Source organism: Centroberyx gerrardi, chromosome 4, assembly GCF_048128805.1.
Source record: "Centroberyx gerrardi isolate f3 chromosome 4, fCenGer3.hap1.cur.20231027, whole genome shotgun sequence".
In the NCBI taxonomy this organism is placed as follows: Eukaryota; Metazoa; Chordata; class Actinopteri; order Beryciformes; family Berycidae; genus Centroberyx; species Centroberyx gerrardi.
The window spans coordinates 17,701,161-17,717,493 of NC_136000.1; the positions used below are offsets into that span (position 1 = coordinate 17,701,161).

General features: G+C 46.4%; 2 protein-coding genes across 2 annotated transcripts in view; one reads left to right on the forward strand and one right to left on the reverse strand.

The window, feature by feature from the left end:
• LOC139921269 (receptor-interacting serine/threonine-protein kinase 3-like) overlaps nt 1-16,333 on the reverse strand; it is a 79,257-nt gene that overhangs the window by 46,182 nt on the left and 16,742 nt on the right. The gene's annotated exons all lie outside the window — the stretch shown is intronic.
• frmd4a (FERM domain containing 4A) overlaps nt 14,182-16,333 on the forward strand; it is a 66,187-nt gene continuing 64,035 nt past the window's right edge. The window contains exon 1 of the mRNA XM_078283327.1: nt 14,182-14,274. Within this exon, the coding sequence (XP_078139453.1) occupies nt 14,182-14,274 (93 nt within the window). The remainder of the gene's footprint in view (nt 14,275-16,333) is intronic.

A 16,333-nucleotide genomic window follows, 5' to 3' on the forward strand; every position in this document is an offset into this window, starting at 1 on the left:
GGCCAGCGTCAGGCCTCGCTTTGCGTGGCAACAGAGCAGCGGGTGCACCTGTTAGAGGTGTGGGTCCCATCTGTACAGTAACAAGCAGCTCAGACCCGTGCCTGCAGCTAGAGGTGGAGCTGGCACAGTCGGGCTCGGGTTACCGCACCCCGGGGAGACCGTATGTATGCGTGTCGAAGGGGTATAGAATGGCCAGGTCACGATGGCTCATTGGAAGAACACGGCGATGAGAGTGGGGGAGGGTGTACACAGGTGCATCCTCTTTGTACTCTGTTCGGTATGTGTTTGTTTGTGGTTTGCATGCCTGAGGGGTCATAATGATTCATTGTCTATAAAGAAGGAGAGTGGTCTCGTTATGAGGGGCTGAGAGGTTTATGAGGACTATAAGCACAGCTGCATCCTGCATGTAGACAAATGGGGTTGGGGCACATGGTCTGGGGCTGAAAACTGTTTGGCTTGTGTATGTGTGTGAGGAGTATGGGAGTTCTTATATTAGTGTCTGGGTTTTAGTTTTAAAGAGCACACTGTTTTCAGCCAGCCTCTGCCTAGTACACAAAAAAGATGTGAAAAAGTGGGGTGGGGAGTGAGAGTGAATAGTCTCTTCTTGGGCGGTAACAGTTTTTAACAGCCCCGAAATACCTGAACAATGATTTTCTGCCCATGGAAGTGGATGCAGGACTTAATCTGAAAAATTTTGAAATTAAGAACAGGAGTAATGTTACTCACTATATAGAAGCCATATAATCAAAGCTCAAAAGCCTTATTTCATGCTGATTCACTCTTTAAGGAAATACCAGGGGAAGGTTTTGCCCATGGTGCCCATCTTTTACAAGCGGAGCACTCCTGACTATAAGTGTAAACAACCATTCATATTTCAGAAAATTGGAATATAGGACAGTGATCCATGACAGGGTCTTCCCTTTCCACATTATTCACACACACATAGTCATACACACAAACAGACACACACACATTACACTGTGTGAACCCATGTTTCCCCCTGTTCCCTGTATTTCCCCCTAGGAGTACGATCATGTATAACCCATTTCCTCTCATGATCCGGCCTGTATAGATTAAATATGTAGCCATATCATCAAACATTTAACGCTCATGCTACTACAAATCAGATTTCTAATCGAGTGTGGACTTTGGGGATGGGTGCTCACGTGCATATCTTGATCCTAAGTTGATGTGAGTGTGCTGTTTGCATGCTGGAGTAGCTCCTAATAGTTATGCATGCTTGCAGGCAGACAGGCAGGCATGCTTTCTGGCTAGAGTGTTAATTCTTAGATCAGCGTTATGGAAACAATGTTTTCTTATCCCATCCAGAAACACTGTGTCGGTGTGTGCGTGTGTGTGTCTATTTCTGTGCATGGTGTGGGCCGGGAAGCCTCCTCAGCACTGGGGAAAGTGGGCTAAGTTTACTGGGGCAGAAAATGCTGGAGCGTGACTCAATCCAGCGCCTTCATACACCAGCCTCTGAAATATGCCTCCGTCGCATTCTGTCTGCTCAATGCCTCTCCCACACACACTCACTCGGGGGTGAGAGGCTTTTATGTAGGACAGGAAAGAGAGAGGCAAAGGCAGCCTCTTGCTCTTACCGAGTTAGAAGAGGTGGAAGATGTGTGTGTGAGTTTGAGTGCCTCTTGTCTCCTCTGTATTTCAGGCGTTGTATACATTTTCTTGGCTTTCTATTCAAATGTCGTTTACTACTTGAAGTGTGTTTGTGAGACTGTGAGTGTTGATTGGATGTGAGTACAAATGTGCATCTGGCTCTGAAAGCCAAGGTGACCTCCACTGCAGCAAGAATGACATAAGGTAGCGAAGGCACCCTCCTCTCTAAAATCACCCACAAATCACACGATGAGTAGCGAAAACCCGCACATGCGCACACACACGCTCACGCACAGATTACACAGAGACATTCATCGTAATGCAGAATGACAGATTGGGGGTGCCGAGTGACACAGCAGAATTCAGATCCCAGACAGTGCTGCAGAGAGTGACTCAGCAGAATCGCTGTTCATCTGCACTTGCTGTCCTTCACTATCCCAGGCTGACCGACAGACAGGCAGGCAGATGCATGGAGAGGGAGAGAGTCAGGCGGACAGACGGAGAAGACGGGGAAAGACAAAACAGTTGCTAGCGAAAAAAAAAGAAAAAAAAGAAAAAACACTGAGAGACAGACATAAAAAGAGAGGTTAGCAATGATGCTAGCAGGCAGAGCGGCAGGCACATGGAGAAATGCAATGGGAGGATGATAACTTGCAGTATGAAATATAAAAACATTGAAGGTGAGCCAGCCCTCCTCTTGAGCAGAGATCAGGTACAGCATTGCAGAAGGGGCAGACTGTAGCACCTTATGGCCCAGTGAGAGAGACTGGCAGTAAACCCTTTAGTCAGTTGGCTGCAAACAGGTGCTTAAGAGGCTTTATCTCCACGTCTGGAATAGTTCACACTATTTTTGAGTGTGTGTGTGTGTGTGTGTGTGTGTGTGTGTGTGTGTGTGTGTGTGTGTGTGTGCGTGTGCGCGTGTGTGTGTGTGTGTGTGTGTGTGTGTGTGTGTGCATCTTCAACCAGAGTTTGGAAGATTGCCCGCCGTTTGATTAACACATATCCCCACTTTCCATGCCAGTGCGTCCAGGTGGACACACACACACACACACTCTCTCTCTCTCTCTCTCTCTCTCTCTCTCTCTCTCTCCTCTCTCTCTCAGTAAGACTTGGAGACTGAGACTGTTCACAGAGCTTTTTACTAAGCAGGATCATGGAGAGGCTTGTTGAGGTCTCGGCTGCTACTGAATTAGTAGTAGTCAGTCACCATGAGGAAACTAGCATTGGATGAACTTGGAAAAAATGACTCGATCTTAGACACTCTGCTCTACTCTACTGCTCCAACATGTTTCATTTTAAGGTACTGTAAGATATAAGCAGACACATTTGTAGTAGACATAGTGTGTGTGTGGTTTAGTTCATCTTTAATCTTTTATCTCATTGAGTGATTCTTTGCTGAATGCCGTGACCAATCCTCCCACCACTGTGCTATACGTTTATGTTTATGATTGCATAACAAACCCATAGGCTATAGTTCATGTATGCATATCAGCGCATACATCCGATAAGAGGGAATCCCTTGGCATTTATGAATATATTCCACTTGTGAACTATAGCTCTAACCATATGTAAATAAATGTGTAAATGTGTGCAGAAACAACAATTTAGCTGCTCCAACTCGCTTTTTTATTTAAATGTGTGATGTGTCTGTGTGCATGCATGTGTGCCCGTGTGTGTGTGTGTGTGTGTGTGTGTGTGTGTGTGTGTGTGTGTGTGTGTGTGTGTGTATGCAGGTGAAATTTAGCTCTCTCTAAATTGTCTGTTCTAATCTCAGGACTAGCCGTTCTCTCCACTACTATGGCTCACCATCACATGCACACACACACACACACACAGACACACACACACACACACCTACACACACCCTGGATTACACACACACACACACACACACACACACACAGATCTGGGTTTTAACCCTGGCCTTGCCAAGGAGTCACACCAGGACATGTAGTGCTGTGTTTCCTCTCTGCTGGGGGCTAAGCTCTTCACTAATGACAAATCCTAGTTTAGATGGGCTACCTGCCGCTCTCTACACTCCTCACTACATTGAGGCCCTACATGCCGCCTGCTTCACAAGTCTTAGCGGCCATATACTGTCCATCTCCACCATGCTGGAGCGTATTTATAATGCATGAGAGGCATGCAGATGAGTATTAGAGGGGTATTTCTGAGTTATTAATGGTGGGGTGTTACATATTCACAGCAGGGAGCATTAGGAGAGACTTCAGGAAGACAGGAATGCCTCCTGAGGGTAACAAAGGAGTGATGGATCTCTGCACTCTGTCTTTAACACCCATGGGTGTGCTTGATGGTTTGTGTGTGTGTGTGTGTGTGTGTGTGTGTGAGCGCGCACACTCCGGGCCGCGCAGCCAATGGACTCGGTTTCATGCCCCAGCGCTCCTGGCCTCAGTAGATGCGAGGACTGATGAGCGGCTGATCCTGCCGACCTCACACCCCAGAGAGGTCAGAGGGCAAAGGTCATTGTCACTCTGCGTCTGTGTGGCTCAGGACGAGGGCAGGGAGAGGACAGGAGGAGAGATAAGATTGAGAGGGTTGTCACCGAGACGCAGCGGGGCTGAGTGGGAGAAATGGGGCAAGATTGGATCGAGGATGGGAGACAGAAGGGAAAAGTAATAGGGAGGGAAAATGTGAAATGCGAGACAAGCGAAGTAGAGTGAAAAGGGTTTGATTTGGAGGTGCGCTGTAAAAGATAAAAGAAAAAAGAGTTGGATTTAGTGAGGGGAGAGGAGAAGAAGAGCACAGAAGAAGGGTGAAGAGAAAGGGAAAGAGATATCACCATCAGGTTAGTGGGTCAGATTTTTCAGGGTCTATAGGTTCTATAGCGACAATTTTATATTCTTATGTCAATCATTTACTTAATTACCCGTATGTCTTGTATCCAACCCATATCTCCCTGTTTGTGGTTTGTCATACCTCAGGTCATCTAGTCATATCCTGCTCTTTGGTATAGCCCACATAGACTCACTTCCCCCTTTATCTCCCTCTCTCTGACTCAGTCTCTCTGTTTCATTCTTTCAGTCACCAAGTGTGGTTAGAGACTGAAGGAGAATGGGGGGTACATTCCATCTGCGTTTGTCTGAAAAACAAAAACAACCCCTTCCATTGAGCCTCCCGCCAACTTCCTTTATCCTCCTGCTTCCCTTCTTTTCTCCTACTTTACTTCCTCCTTCCCTGAATCATTACCCCTCTGCCATGTGCCCTCATCCTCCCTCCCTCCCACCCCGCCCCCTCTCCATCAGCCCTCTACCCCACATGCCCTGTCCTCTACTCCCCCCCCCCCCCCCCCCTCCCCTCCTCCCTGTCCTTGTTACATAAGCTTCCAGTCATAGATCCAGGCCATATCTCTGTTGTTTCCCCCTGTGCGTCTCTGGGAGCTTCAGCGTCCAGGGCCGGCCCTTAATGAGGGCCCACAATGGCCCATTGATGAGAGGCCCAGTGTGAGAGAGGATGACCCCAGCCAAGAGCACCCCGAACTGGGCATCAGCTGCCCCGGGCGCTCCCTCCGCACAAAGACTTCCACTGTGGACAGAGACCTGAAAGGGCATAGGGAGAAAAAAAAAGAGAGAGAGAGAGACAGAGAGAGAGAGAAGAGGGGGAAAAGGGGGAGGAGAGATCTTGCTCAAGACAACTTCATGAGCACGATATCAAAAAATGAGACAGACACGTAATGAGTTAATCACATATTAGTCTCCTCTCTTCAGTCCAGCCTTGTGCTTCCTCCTCCTCTCCTCCCCTCTTCCTCCTCTGTGTGTCCTAGCTAGAACAGGGAGACCCACCCTCTCCACTCCCTGTGCCAGGGAGTTGCCAGTGTCTTCATCTCTCCCATGGATCATAACTCAGATCAGAAGAGGGGACTCGCTGCGAGGCTGTGTTCCGTCACAAGACCTCGTCAGTAGCCAGGAGTTACTCAGAGGGGAGACAGAGGCGGTCCGAGGAGGAGACCTCCGCTGCATTTGGAACCCCCTCGGAGCGCTGACCACCATCGAGGCATTCGGAGCCAACTTTAGTTCACATTTGGACTACAGCGGTTGTTTGGGAAGCCATCCTGGATGGAGACTGAGAGGAGAGTTGTCATGGCACGGCCCACTGGGGAACTGGGATATTTTTTGCCTGACATGGTTTAATTACTCTCTGTGTATACATTTTTAAGTAGTCTCTCGGCATCCTATGATAACTCACAAACATTGGAAAGAGAAAGAGAGAGGAAAAAGCTGTACAGGCAAAGTTTGTGTGAGTGAGAACCTTCAGTTGTATTGAAAAGATCCAAACATCCAGATTGTTTTCGGTGGACTTTCAGCTGAATCATGACTCTGGCAGCGCGACTCGAGGACTTAGAGGTGACCCTGGAGCACATGCTCATGGACGTCTTTGTAAGTTTGTACACCCTTTCTTCTGTTCAACCCCTCCTCAACTTTTACTTTTACTGACCTATCTACCATAAAGTGCTTTCACTAACGAGTTTTAAGACGCCTCTCTTCACCATCCCTCTCTCCTCTCTCTCTGCGTGTGTCATGTGGGTGACCTCTCCAGTGTATAATTGCGGTTGGAGACCAGAGGCCAACATATGTTCATGTCTCTTTCCAGATGCTCGCTCGTTAATCGGCACCGACGAGAACGTGCTGATTAAACTCCACGCACTCTGCACAGGCTGATTTAGGGAATAGGCGCCGACTGACTAGGAAATAGGAATCTAACCCGTCCTGCATGGCCATACGTGACTCAACAAAGGGTTCGTTAAATCTGGTCGTAGGCAAGGTTACCCAGCATGCACGGAGCTTTCATCAAACAAACTCCAAAAACATCAAATCTAGGTTCAGGACTTCCTTATGCGACCTTTGTATTCGTCAGAAGATAGCCGTAAATCTTTTGATGATGAACGGATGAAATCCCCGAGTAAGCTCGGAAGCGAGGATTGAGAATGAGGAAACGAGGGATGAAAGAGGAGCGGGAAAGAGAGGGAAAATCTGATGAATGTGATAGTCAGGTTTCTGTTGCCCGTGACGCTTGGCTAGAGGTAGATTACTCAGGCCCCTGTGGTTTACAAAGCATCAGGGCTGGGGAAATGATAAACTGCTCTACATTGCAGAGCGCGCACACACGTGCACACACACGCACACATGTAGATACAAACTCTCGCTCTCTCTCTCACACACACACACACAAACACACACACACACACACACAATGTAAATACGACATCAGAATCCCTGGCTGCTTTGATCTGCCGGCTGCTGTAATGAGTTTGGTCGTTAAGCTGCTGTTTCCCTTTAACATTGTTTACAGGCACAGGCATCTGTTGGAGGGAAGAGTAATCTGTCCTTTCCTGAGATGTAGTGTGCTCCCAATGAACACTATCTGCCTCAACATGCATCAGCACCCATTTCAGTGCAGCGGGGCGCTGATGCCACTGATATATTTGGAGATTTGAAGCTTGAATCCATCAACCAATTTTGGAGATTTTGCCATTTCCATATATCCAATACATGATTTATGACCCGAGCGATAAAGATGACTGTTTATGGCCGGAGCAGGATTTGGATTGGGTCTGTATTATTCATGCGCTACATGTGCGATGGAAAATGTTTCCTTCCTCTATATTTCCTCCCAGAGTCCTAATTAGACTGCTTATTTATTTATTTCTCTAATTGCTGGAGGAGGCTGGAATACAGAGGGTTATCTGGCCACTTTGCATACTTAAATTAGAAATATTCAAATCGCCTTCACCCGCCGCACTTTCAAGCCCACATGCTTACAGCGCGTGCATCTGGTGTTAAGTGCGTACTTGCATGCTTACACACACACACACACACACACACACAAACATGAATACAAAGACATGCACACACAAGCTAAGAAGAGGCCTATTTCACTGAACCATCAAATAAAGGCAGGGAGAATTAAATGTACTCCAGTTTGTTTAGAAACACTTGATTTACCTTGTTTTTATGGGAAGGCTTACCAGCAGTAGAGATGTGTGAGGCACCCCAGCAACTTATACCACTGAAAACATTTTGTCAGTATGTTCCAAGATATCTGCCTAGCAGCAAAACGTACACTGAACATCAAGCACGCTTTCTTACTCGGTGTAAAGTATGTGATCAGAGAATCTAAGCGGGTGCCAGCGTACATGTAAGCGTTTAACATTTTTGTGTGTGCAGTTTGAGTGTTAACTCAGCTGGGGACGGAGACAGGGATCATTAGAGCAATATCAAGGGTCGTTAAAGTAATGACAGTGCTTCTCCACCCTCCAGTAGAGAAGGATGTTACATCTCCAGAGTCCTATCCATGCCGTTCATTGGCTGGAGACTATTAGTGCACGGCTATATTCATTATCACAGCAGCGCGTATGAATGATTCAGGAAAGCTGAGAGGATCCAAGAGAAACAACTTCCTTTACTTCATCCTTTACTACGAGAAAACGAGGTCACTGTTTTGCGGCCCTGAGTGCTCGGAGAAAGCTCGCCCAGAGAAGTGGATTCATTTGCTATCTGGAGGAAAAGCAGACTTTCAGGTCAACAGTTTTGTTTCCTCCGAGCTCTATCACAGATGTAAAACACATCACTGCACATATGAATGGGATGGTTACAAAGGCATAACTACTGGCTTGAAATGTAGAAATCTAATAAGAGAATCTATTGATGTTCTTATGAAGGAGTGGCTATCCTGGCTTGTATTTTATAGAAATACAATAGGAGCAAACCCTGCACACTTACTTTTCTTCTGTCTTGCGGGTGGTGCGTTGACCTAGTGTAGTCACATATCAAAAAAAGAGAAGGCCCACACTCAAATGCAGATAAAAAGGTGGTTTATTTGTCAGAATTTGATAGAAATACATTAAGAAATCCTGCACTTGACATTGTCACAAAGGCAATTAAATGTTGGATATAACAGACACCAAAAACGGGCTGAATGTCCTGTAGAAGAAAAAAAAGCTTCTATTCAATTTAGATTGAAAATAGCGATCATTGGTATCATTGAGGGGATATGAGAATGCTCTGTTGCCTGATTTCCATGACATCTGTCCTGTGCCGACTGCCACAGCGAGCTCGTTCACATAGCAACGTACATAGCAACAAAGCACAGCGACAAGACCCATTGACCTGAATAAAACAGACATGATCTCTCTGTCTGCTGATTGGTATTGTTTTTTCTGGCCACCTTAAAATCTCTGTTTTGTCGCGTCGTATCAGCTCCTGCCAAAGCTCCTGCGTATTGTTGCTGGTCCAGGGACAGGGAGGACAGAGAGGACAGAGAGGACAGAGAGGACAGAGAGGACAGAGGGAGACAGCAGCTCCTCAGCGATAGGACGCCTCACAGTCTTGCACAAAGGCTGACAGTCACGTCAGGAAATGAAGTGCCGTGATTAAAAATGCATCCCATCCTTGTGTAGTTTAATTGAATCTCCTCCTCTCGCACCCCATGAATCCCACCACCCCCATACACACACACGCTCATCCTCATCTCTTCTGTGATGCAGACCCGGAGGCAGAGTCATACATCCCTTCTCTCACTCTTCTTCCTCCCAGATCCCTTGTTCTCTCCTCCATCCCCCCCACCCCCCACACACCCCCCTCCTCTCCTCAGTCACGCTCAGAGACAGAGGAGGACCTCGGCTGGATGGGATCTCTTGTTTCCATCACAGCTGTACTCTCTGGCTCGGCTCTGGTCTTTTCAGCGCCGTCTCCTCTCTTTCCAGCAGCCATAAAGCACTGGTTCATATCTGTGGGAGAGCTGGTCTGCCACAAAGGGCCTGTGGTCTCTGAGAGCACTGAGTCTGCCAGGAGCACAAACACTGTGACGTGCTGATACCAAGGGCTTGCACTCTCCGCAGACTGGCAATTGTATTACTGCATTATGTGTGTATATGTGTGTGTGCGTGCGTGTGTGTGTGTGATCTATTCTCTTTTGAGAAAAGTCCCCTACTGCGGATCTGTTGATTCAGATGGCAGGCTATTGACTGGGTGGATGTGTGTGGTCATTGTGTTATGTAATGGATGTGCTCTCTGCCCAGCGACAAAACTGTTCAATAAAAGCAGGCTGACCTGCTCCTCTCTCTCTCTCTCTCTCTCTCTCTCTCTCTCTCTCTCTCTCTCTCTCTCTCTCTCTCTCTCTCCACCGAACAGTTCAGGTCACTGGACCGGTCTAGATTAATCTGTTCATGGCATTGATCAGTATTAGGCTAGAGTTCCAGCAAGTCTCCTCAGAACCCTGCTGCTTTCCTCTGCTTGTCTTGTTGATATATATATATTTTTTTTTTTTTAAAGATGACCAATAGATTGATTCCTATGTCATGGTGAAGCCAGCAAGTTGATTTATATTATGAACCAAAGTTCTGTGGAAACTATTTTCCCAATAGTAAGAATCAAATTTGAATAATATGACCAGATTTAGCATTCATATGTGTCTCATTTTTTTTAAAACCTCATTAGACCTCAGACTGGTTGCAGTTTCCCCCATAAAAATAGAGAAAAGACAATTTTCATAAACTCAATCCAATCTTTATGGACATGTCCATAAACGAATAGGCCATTATCATTCAGTGTTCAATTTCCATCATATTCGTGCTCCAGATTCTGATGCCAACTGGCCCGGCGCACAGAAAGGCTTTCCAGTAGGCTTGGGTGAATTATTCAGCAGCTTCGCCTGCTATTCACTGGGGCAAATTGCACATCTAGCGTCCCATTCAAGTCGGCTGCCGCGCTCATAATAGACTGCTGATTGGCCCATTGGAATGATATATTCTAATTCCATTTAGGCATGGAGGAATGTACAATGGCAGGCTATGAGACTGGATGTAGACTACATTGAGTCAGACAGAGATAATAACGGGTTTTCCAAGACAAGGTCTCCTTATCGTGTCAAGGTTATAAACAGGATGCATTCCACGACGGAGGAGATTGTTAAATTTCTCTCTTTTTACATTCTGTTAGTGCGCATGGCTGAAATGTGAATCAAACAGAAGGACACACAGGTAGAATTATGCACACACACACACACTCACCTCAAACTAGGGTGAGCAGATGTTGCGGTGGATGACATGGTTTGAGCAGGACAACCTGTCCCTGTGTTCCAGCAAATCTCTGAGAAATACAAATACGTCCCAGTTTTCACAATGAGTCACATAAATGTCCCAATTTCCTAAATATTTCACAGGCTATCTGTTACCTTTCTGAGCATGCTAAACTGTTTTCCATGCCTTCTTCCCTCACACATAGCGCAGAGGGGATGATAATGGGAGTGGATGCTCCCCTGTGGAGAAGTCATTATGATTAGTTCTGGCCTGATGCAGGGTGGGAGGCCCCCCCCCCTTTCTGCTCATCTCTTCTCATAGTGCTGGGCGCTACTGGGCCCAAACACACCGTTCAATAACTGAATTGTGAGATAGAGAAAGACAACACATGCACACGCACACACACACGCACACACACAGAGACACACACAGAGTGAGAACTGCATTGAATTACAGTGTGAACGCGGTGTTGTTGAACTATATGACTTGTCTGTTTTTTGTGCTTATGGTGCTGTAACTCAACCCTTTGTAATTTGTGGAGCCTTGAAACATAAACATCCAACCCCCGCCCTGCCTAGAATGGGGAGAGAGCCCTGCTAGAGGGTATTCCCATAAACACACGCACCCACACACACACACACACACACACAAACACACTCAGGAGCAGGACCATAGGGATGAGTCAGACAGCCGTGGGCAGAGACTGGCTGGGTTATCAGGGTAAATTACAGCGTAACAATACCAGGACTCTACAATTGAGAAGCACTGTTACTTTTCTCATTATTACAACCATGAACAAAGAATAGGCTCTCTCTCTCTCTCACACTCACACACAAACACACTCATACACTAGACATTAAACCCAGACAATCCAGGCGCTTTGTTTGCACCTCCTTTATTAGTATCCCTCATTAGGAAATTGTGATCTTCTCTTCCTCTCTCTCTCTCTCTCTGTCTGTCTCTCTCTCTCTCCATCTCTCTCTCTCCTTTCTCCCTTTGTATATTGTATGTTAGTTCATGGTGAGGACAGGCAGTGTGAACTGTGTGAATTGATGGAGTATGATAGAGAAAGCATATCAGAACTAACATGGCTTAATGCCTGATTTTTGCATTTTGATTCCATATATATGCAGTTTTGTTACCAACTGCAAATCCCATATGCCTTTGTTTTTTATGCGCTTGTTGACTGAAATAGGTCATCGTGCATCTTGCCTGAGGCATCAAGAATAGTAACGTGTTTGTTTGTTTTTTTCCTCCTGTCAAGATGAGTAAGAAAAGTGGGCTCATCACCTCAATGGATTTGGGCAATTGGAATTTTAAAAATCTTAAAGGAAAAATGGGAGCTTTGGAGCAGAACAAACAGACACACAAGCCACACTTAAACTGTTCAATTAGGGATTGTCGTGTCATCTTCCTGCCAAAGCGTCATATGAGATCCCTGGGAAGACAGTGAGGATGTGTCTCCCAAATCAGCAGTGGCAGTTAATCGCTGTCACCCAGATCTGAATTAAAATCACACACACACACACATCACACGCAGCACCGGTAGCAGTGAAGAGAGAGAGATGAATCTTGTCTTTTAGTTTTCATTCCTCCAGCATGTCATCTCCAGGACCTGGATGCCTGCACTCAGGGGCCGTAGACACTGAGTTTATAAATAGCCCTCTGATATTTCTCATGTAGGCCACACTCACACACACACTCACACACTGATGTGGGCCAGGGTATTGAATAAATAATGCTTAGTGGGGATTACCACTGCAGATGATTTTCTCCTGTATGCTTGCTGCGCAGCTTTAACACAATGTGTGTGTGTCTGTGTTTGTGCGTGTGTGTGTGTGTTTGTGTGTGTCAGTGACACATATAGTATCATATCGCTAAAGCTGTCTGGAAACCTTACTTATAGAAATGATATGGAGGGTTTGCTTGGCTGCTCATTTGGACTGGTGGTTTTAATCTGGTTTTATTATACCCATTGACCCAGCATCAAATCCACACCTCAAAACCACAATGGCCTAACCAAGCTAAAGCTTATTGGTTACAACCCAAGGCTATGGGCTAACCATAGGTACCTATAAACAGATGCTCGCTGTTGTATGCGTATGTGTGAACTTACAGTACATGTGTGCATGCATATGTACATACATCTGTCTATGTGTGCATGTGTGTGTGTGTGCATGTGTGTGTTGATCCACTTTAGTTAATCAGCTGACAATTCAATATTGATGTGCAGAAGCAGTGCAGAAGAGCTCAGCGGTGAGTGATGATGAGAATATGACAGTAAGTCACTAGGTGCAGCTGTAACTCACTAGTCCAATAGCTTTAATGGCCATGTAAAGACCACCATAGTGGACACAGAGAACTGACTCAGCTGTATGGGCTGCTGTCCACCAAGGCTGTCAGTGGCTGGCCGGTTGTCTGTCGTGATGAAAGATCTCTGCAAGGTCTGGAGCCTTGGAGTTAGAGTCCTCCATGTCGAAGCTCGGTGGAAGAAAGGAGTCCCTTTGGATGGCAAAATTCAAGCCAATTTCCATACTTATATTGTACACAAGATGAATCCAGTGTTAGTGTGGTCCATGTGTGCATCTGTGTGTGCGTGGGTTTATGCGTGCGTGAGTGCAAGTGTGTGTGTGTGCATGTGTGTGTGTGTGTGTGAGTGTGTGTGTTCCCTCTTTGTGTCCCGGTCCAGACAGTGCAGGGAGAGAAAGCTGGATGTGGGATTTCAAAGATAATCTCCCTTCCAGATGGCAAAACATCCCATATTCCTTTTGAGGTTCCCCACGTGATCCCCTGTAAGGGTTGGGGATGTGTGTGTGTGTGTGTGGGTGGGTGTGTGGGTGTGTGTGTGTGTGGTGGGGGTATATATGCTCACACACAATTATTATGGGATCACGTGACAGAGTGCGTATGCTAATAACAGCCGTAACGTCACATTAATCCAGTGACCTGGTTAAGCCCCCAACTGAAGGAAGGGAGGGAGGGAGGGAGGGAGAGAGGGAGGGGTACAGAGAGAGAGAGAGAGAGAGAGAGAGAAAGAGACAGAGAGAGAGAGAGAGGAAGAGGGAAGAAGAGCAGAGGGAGAGTGAGTAACGCAGAGAAAGCCGGCAGCCAGAGCCAGAGAAGGAGAGGGGAAGAGAGAGGAGAAACAAAGCGCGCTCCCTCTCCCTCTCCCTCACACACACTCACACTCCGACTCACACACTCATTCACCTCGTGAGCGGCAGAGTGGAGCGTAGCTAAGCTGAGCAGAATGGGCAGTGTTTTAACACACAGGGAAAGACAGGCAGAGAGAGGCACACACTCTGCAGTGTGAGACAGGGAGAGAGAGAGGGAGAGAGAGAGAGAGAGAGAGAGGAGAGGACGGGTCCGGGACTGTACACCCGTACATACACACTTCTTTCCACGGGTACACACACAGCTTGTGTGTCAGAACCGCCACCACGCTGGACGGGACGGCAAGGACACCCACCTCGCACATGCACACACTCACACGCGCTCACACGCCCACGGACACACACACCCTGGAGCGTACGATGGTGGTCCAGGGAGCCGTGACGCCCGGTAGAACCCGCCGGCTGATGCTTAAGCTGCCGGTGGGGACTCTACGCAGGAACAGTGGAGAGAGGGTAAGACCCACAAGCTTTCACCTTCCCTCTATTTCTCTGTCTCTGACTTGGACTCAGTCTATCCCCTCCCCTCTTCCTCTCCTCTCTGTCCTCCCTCTCTGACCGTGTCTTGCTGTGCTGTTGTGTGTAAGTGGGATTTAAAAAGGTCCTTGGCTAATCCGGGGGACAGTATTAGATTCAAGTTGGTGGAAAAGGCAAGGCAAGAGCAAAGCTTTTAATCTCTATAGTGGACAATACCTCTCTCTGTCTCTCTTTCTGTCAATCTGAGTCTGTCAACCCCTCGACCGCTCTGTCTCAGTCTGTCTCTGTCACTGCTAATGTATTCCGCCGCCGTCCTCCGTTTTCAAGGTTACAGGGAAGTCTCACGGTGGGAGAGCTGTCTTTGAGTGCAGCTTGTTTGGCTGGCGCTGTCAAGGGAATTGGACTGACTTAGACATAAGTTATCTTCCTTTTTATCAAGCAAAACCGTGCGCACAGCCTTGCCTCCAGCTTGATTTAAAGTGCTGTATCCTGTCCTGTCTAGTCTTTGACACAATGGAAATGAGTTTGGCTGTCAGGCATCAGTGCTACTGTGTGTGTGTGTGTGTGTGTGTGTTTTTGAAGTTTGAGGTATTGGGCTGGGGCTGCAGATAATAGTCCCCAGCTTAGACCATGGAATGTGTGTTGCAAGGTTAACATTTATGTCATTTATATCGACAGGCTGTGACCTGCCAAGTGATTCACCTCTTTCGCTCTCCAGCAAAGTTGTTTACACCACGAGCAAGCTGCGTGTGTGTTACACAGGTGTGCAGCTGTGTGTGTGTGTATGTGTGCGTGTGTGTGCTTGTGTGTGCTTGTGTGACATCCCATTCCATTCATGCTGTGATGAGGGTTAGTTCTCTTTCATGTTGAAAACGCACTAGCATTAAATGAGTCAGACTAAAGTAGAGTGTGTGTGCAGGTGATGAGCGAGCTGAGCTTACAGCCCTTTCAAACTAATATTCTTAAGCTTTCTCAATATCACAAAGTGCATATAGGATCATATTGAATTCAATTTCATCTCTCTTTTGAAATCTGTGTTCCCAATAGACGTAATGTGACTTTAGTGTAGTTCCATTAACATGCCACAAGCTGTTCTGAGAACTGCCAGTCTCTTTCTGTTTCTCCCTTTGATTGAGTGCGTACACGGGGGATACATTCATATACACACACACACACACACACACACACACACTGTACACATGTGCACGCTAGCGCAAATTACAGTGTGACTTGATTGAATGAAAACATCTTTCACTCTAATAAGGCCAGATGATACACTAGAAGAGGAAACGTCTTATATATTCCTAACCTACCTCAACACACATAAAACTCCAAGCTATAACCTTCACATCACCCAACATAGGAAAACATAAAACACAACCTGGCTCCCTAGGCACTTTACCACTGAAAAAGATTGCTGTTATAGTCAAAGTGACATTGAAGGAAAGAGACCTGAGGGGAACTGAAGCCTCAGACAATAAGTTAGGATTTCCGATGTGTACTGATTTTTTCAAGACTTAAGGTGAGGTGTTGTGTATTCATTATTAAAGAGAGTAGAGGTTGTGTACTTTCAGATTATAGGTTCAAACGCCTGTGTCAACAAGCATCTACCCTGCTGAAGTGTCCTTGAGCAAGATACTGAATCCCTACCAGCTCCAGGGGGTGTGACCCTACCCTCTTATACTAACTGACTGACCTTATTATAATAATATAATAAAAAAGATCCCGTTATTATATTTCACTAAAAGGTTTGGATTACCTATACAATCGCCAAGTGTTTTACAATGAGTCTTCAAATACAATCAAAATGGGTTTCAATGATTCTTTGTTACCTCAGCAGGTTAGTGGCACAGTAACCAGGAAAGTCTCTACAAAACCGGAGTGAATGGAGTCTGATAATCTGTAATCTGAGTCTGTGCTGGACTAAACCAGGCTGCGATAATAGTGTTTGATTGGTCGTATTGAGGGAAATTGAATATTCACTGTCGTTTTGAGAAAGGGAATTGCTATTATCATGCTGCTCTCAACTGCTTGATTG